The sequence below is a fragment of the Nestor notabilis genome, unplaced genomic scaffold (assembly GCF_000696875.1).
Source record: "Nestor notabilis isolate BGI_N333 unplaced genomic scaffold, ASM69687v1 scaffold25797, whole genome shotgun sequence".
In the NCBI taxonomy this organism is placed as follows: Eukaryota; Metazoa; Chordata; class Aves; order Psittaciformes; family Psittacidae; genus Nestor; species Nestor notabilis.
The window spans coordinates 3,332-7,582 of NW_009938164.1; the positions used below are offsets into that span (position 1 = coordinate 3,332).

Here is a 4,251-nt window from a genome sequence, read left to right on the forward strand (position 1 = left end):
CTGTGCGTGCCCATAAGCGAGGCCACCACGGGGCTGTTCCTTCCCTGGGAAGTGGGCAGCGGAGGGGAGGGCTGGTTGGGCCTGGAGATGGCAGGGTTCAGGAGGGGAAAGGAGAGCGCGCGGGGATCAGCGCTCGGCATGACCATGGGCACGGGGACTGGTCCGATGGGGAACGGGAGCCTGGGAGTAAGGGATGGGTTGGGCTGGAATGCCGTCAGCATGAAATCTGTCTGAGAAAGAAAAACAAGGGGAGAGGAAAAGGCTGGTTAGAATAAACCCATCTGAAAGCAGAGCCAAGTGCCCTCCTCCCCAGCCAGATGGGAGAGGGGCTGAACCACAAGCGCTGGTGGCCCTGCTCCTGAAGGCAAGAGGAAGGAACCCTTCCCCTCCTCTGCAGGGAGATCCAGACAGACAGGGTCAAGCACAGGCCTCCAGAAGGCACAATTCCCCCCCAGTCTCCATCAACGCACACAGCACAGGCAGAGCCAGCTACAGGCCTGAGTGTCACAGTGACCTCCCTGCAGCACAAACCCATCTGTGCGGGGCTGGAGCGACACTCACCTCTGAGGGTGGAGGGGGCAGCGTTGGTGTGGGGATCTGCGGGAGGCTGCTCAGCTTGGTTCCGTTCCTCACCATCTGAATGTGATCGTTGAACTGATCCTAGCACAGAGGAAAGAAACAAACATGCTTAGGGAAGCCCCTGCCTGAGCAGGTTTTGGGCACTGCGTGCCTTGAACAGGCAGATTCCGCCACCTGGGCAGAGCACCCCCAGCCCCAGAACGGCTGCAGGCCCTACAGTGGACACCCTTTGGATCCACAGGAGTCAAGAGAATGAAAAGGACCTGGCAGGAGAAACAGAGTAACTGCCTCTGCCATTAACTCAAAGCGTTCATCCCCGCTGGGGCTTGTCCACACACGTGAGCCTGAAGCTGGAGGCAGACAATCTCTGCTGCTGCTTGCAAAGGCAGTGCCAGGCTTTTGGACATGCATCTTGGTCCTCTCCCAAAGAGGGTTGTAGCTACAAGCAGAGTAGTGTCCGTGTGAAGAACTGCTCGCTGTCAGGCTGGGACCTACTCGGACGCTTTCCTTGGTCATTCGTATCCTGTTGAGCCTCATCTCCCACTCCTGCTTCGGCCTCATGGTCTCCAGTGTGGGTGGCGCAGACCTGCAAGCACAGCTACACTTTCCCACTGGCACCGTGCTCTCCCTGGCAGCACAGCGGGAGCAGGTCACCCCCAAAGCCTCCTGCATCCCCCTCCTCGGGTGGCAGGAAGAGAGGCTCACACCCCACTGAGGAACCCTGCAAGGGGAGAGTGTGTGGTGCTACCAGAGTGCACCGAGCTGGTGGTCAGACACATGGACACGGGAGCCAACACTGTGCCTACAGCGCTGTCTGGAGCACAGCAATAGGGAATAAGCAGAGCCCCACGTACTCTTGCTTTGTGACATTACTGAATCACATTAAGTTAGTAAGCCAACCATGGGAAACCTTGATTTCAGTCAAACCTCCAGTGTAGGCAGAGGACAAGGAGATGGGCACACAGGGACACGTGAGGTACCTGCCATTTCTGAGGCTGCACGGACTTACTTGAGGTAGGTGAGGTGCAGCTCTGCTTCCTTTTCTGCCTCTTCTAGTTTCAACACCAGCAGCTCTTTCCGGCTCTCCAGGGACAGGATCTAGCAGAGAGAGGCCCCACATGAGGAGCAGTTCTTGTGCTCCCTCATTTCTTGCTGCCAGACCATCACCTCCTCACTGAGCCATGCGGAGTGCACTGGGAACCGCTCCAGGTTCAGATACTTGTTTATCCCTTCTCTTGTCCTGCAGCCTCACCCTCAACTCCTTCTCATTTCACACAATCATTCATTAACGAAACAGGATCTCAGAAAGACCCTCTTCATCTGTTTGCAGGTAAGACATCACCTACTCACCTCTGCTTTCCAGGCCCGTTCTGTCTCCTCAAGAATGTTCCTATTGATTTCATTGTGCTGGTTCTTCAGCTTATCCAGCTCCATCTCCCACAGCTGCCTGCAGACAGGAACAGAACGAGCCAGCTCAGGCGCTGGAATGGTGTGGAACAGGAGAGCTGAGCAACTCCCCCTGATATGGAGCTTCTCTACCCAGCTTTAACACAGCCGAGCGTGCCAGAGTTCAGAGCATTTGGGCAGCTGTGGGGAGCACGCAGAGAATAGGTGTGCCCTGACTTTGGGAAGCTGAAACTCAGAGGTAGCAGTTACAGCCAAGTCAACCCCCTGAGCACGAACTCTAATCCTATGGGATCTTTATGTCACAAGTATCTGAGGCCTGCTTGTGAGCAGGATCAAAGAGGATTTAGTGCAGAGAGAGGGCTGCTGGAGGAGGAGATAAACCCCAGACAGCACTGTTAGAGTGCTCTCTGTAGCCCACAGGCAGCATCAGCCTGAAGCATCGGATTGTCTCTGAGGCCAAGTGAGTGGCAGGAAAAGAGAACCCAACAATGTTAACGGGGGAAGAGCCTCACTTCTCATCGGACTGCTCTGCAATCAGAGACGCGATCTTGTTCTCCTTCTCCTCCTGCTCCTTCAGCAACCTGCACGGGGGAGAAAGGAGAAATGGAGTCAGCAGCTACAAAGGGGTTATCACCAGCCCTGAACCCACGTGTGACGAACTCACTGGCACAGGAGGCTGTTTACCCAGGGCCCCACACTTGGAGGCTGCCCCATTCAATAACCATTAGAAAGCAACCACTAACATCCTCCAGAGCAAAGACTCTGCTGTATCATGACACTGCACAAAGAGCGTGGCACGGAACCAGCACCCGCTGTGGGGAGCTGTGCCACGCTGCCAACACAGCTCTGCAACGGGGGGAACAGGAGCTGTGTTCTTGGAACTGTCACTAAAGCAGCATTACCCCAAACCACCACGGAGCCCTCAGAGCAAGGAACATCAGCCCTCCGTGACGTGACAGGGTGACTCCATAAAGTGCAGGTTCAACACCCAAAGGAACCTTCACGTCTGCCCAAACAACCTGCAACTTGCCTGCATTAGACCCCTCTGTGCCCTGAGGGGGTGTCTGCCCCAGCCACGCAGCCCATCTTACAGCAGAGCCGTGGAAAGGCCCATGAGACCCTGCCCCAGCACTGAGGGACAGCAGCAATGGAGCTGAGCTGCATGTTGCCCTTGCCAAGCACTGTCCACCCGTACACTGAACCAGCAAAGCCGTGACCCGCTGCCCCAAACTCATCTGGAGAGCTCTGTAAACCACTGGTGCTGTGTCTGGGGCAGATCCATCCAGAACCAAACAGGTCTGTCCAAAACCACTCACCAAAACACTCACTGCTTCCAGTGGCCCTGTTTCACTTAATCAGGTGTACATCAGGGTTAAGCAATGCCTCCCCCACAAATGCTTTCTTTCCCATCCAAATACCTTCTGCCTTTCTCACAGAGTTTCTCAATTTCTGCTTTCAGATCCTGCTCTTTCTGCAAGAATTCTTTCTTTTCTTTCTCCATCTTCTTCTTTGTCTCTTCTCTCTTGATCGTAACGTCCTGAATCGCTCTCAGGATCTCCTAGAGTCAAACAAGCATCATACAAATAAAGAGCAAAATCCCCCAAGTTTTGTGTGTAAATCCATTATGATTCTAGATTGATCAATGAGGCCAAAGCAGCCGCCTCAGTCGGGTAAGCAGCAGCGCTACAGGGAGGCGAGACAAAGAGAGGTCTGTGCCGAATACCTGGTGGTTCTTCATCTCTTCCTCCCTCCGCTGCTGGAGCTGCTTAAGCTGTACCTGCAGCTGGTTCTCCACTTGCCTCTGTTTGTCCAGCACCTCCTGGTAGCGCTCCTTCAGCAGCGCCCTCTCAGACATCATCTTGTCCTGCAGCACCGGGTGGAAACATAGGGAGAACGTTCTCCCTCCCTCACGCTAACGGGAAAAAAAGCAATGGGCAAGAGCCCGGGAGGTGCCACTGTCAAGAACCACGGTTAAACGCCTTCTGCTTTCAAAGCTCAGGCTCTAGATGGGCAAAGAGCAAGGGAGGCACGGCCCAAAGCTGGAGCTGGCGCCGGGCATCCTCCTTTAACGAGAACAGCCCAAGAACCCCAGGGCCGGTGTATTAATGGCTACAAACACGGTGGGAAGCGCAGGGCTCCAGCTCCTCCACCCGGGCTGCGACACCCACCAGGTTCTTCTCGATGTCCTGATCCGTGTTCACGTCCATGTCGGCCGCCTTGAAGTCAGTCTGGGAGGGGAGATCGCTGCCGTCAGACCCCCGCAGC

The 4,251-nt window shown here is 55.3% G+C and overlaps 1 protein-coding gene across 1 annotated transcript in view; it reads right to left on the reverse strand.

Annotated features, from left to right (window-relative positions):
* Positions 1 to 4,241, reverse strand: part of RNF214 (ring finger protein 214) — a gene marked incomplete at its 5' end in the record, with an annotated part of 5,966 nt that extends 1,725 nt beyond the window's left edge. Inside the window, 9 exons of the mRNA XM_010019202.1 lie at positions 6 to 230; positions 562 to 660; positions 1,075 to 1,165; positions 1,589 to 1,677; positions 1,930 to 2,026; positions 2,499 to 2,567; positions 3,405 to 3,544; positions 3,710 to 3,850; positions 4,155 to 4,241. Of these exons, the coding sequence (XP_010017504.1) occupies positions 6 to 230; positions 562 to 660; positions 1,075 to 1,165; positions 1,589 to 1,677; positions 1,930 to 2,026; positions 2,499 to 2,567; positions 3,405 to 3,544; positions 3,710 to 3,850; positions 4,155 to 4,241 (1,038 nt within the window). The remainder of the gene's footprint in view (positions 1 to 5; positions 231 to 561; positions 661 to 1,074; positions 1,166 to 1,588; positions 1,678 to 1,929; positions 2,027 to 2,498; positions 2,568 to 3,404; positions 3,545 to 3,709; positions 3,851 to 4,154) is intronic.
* Between the last annotated feature and the right edge of the window lie 10 nt (positions 4,242 to 4,251).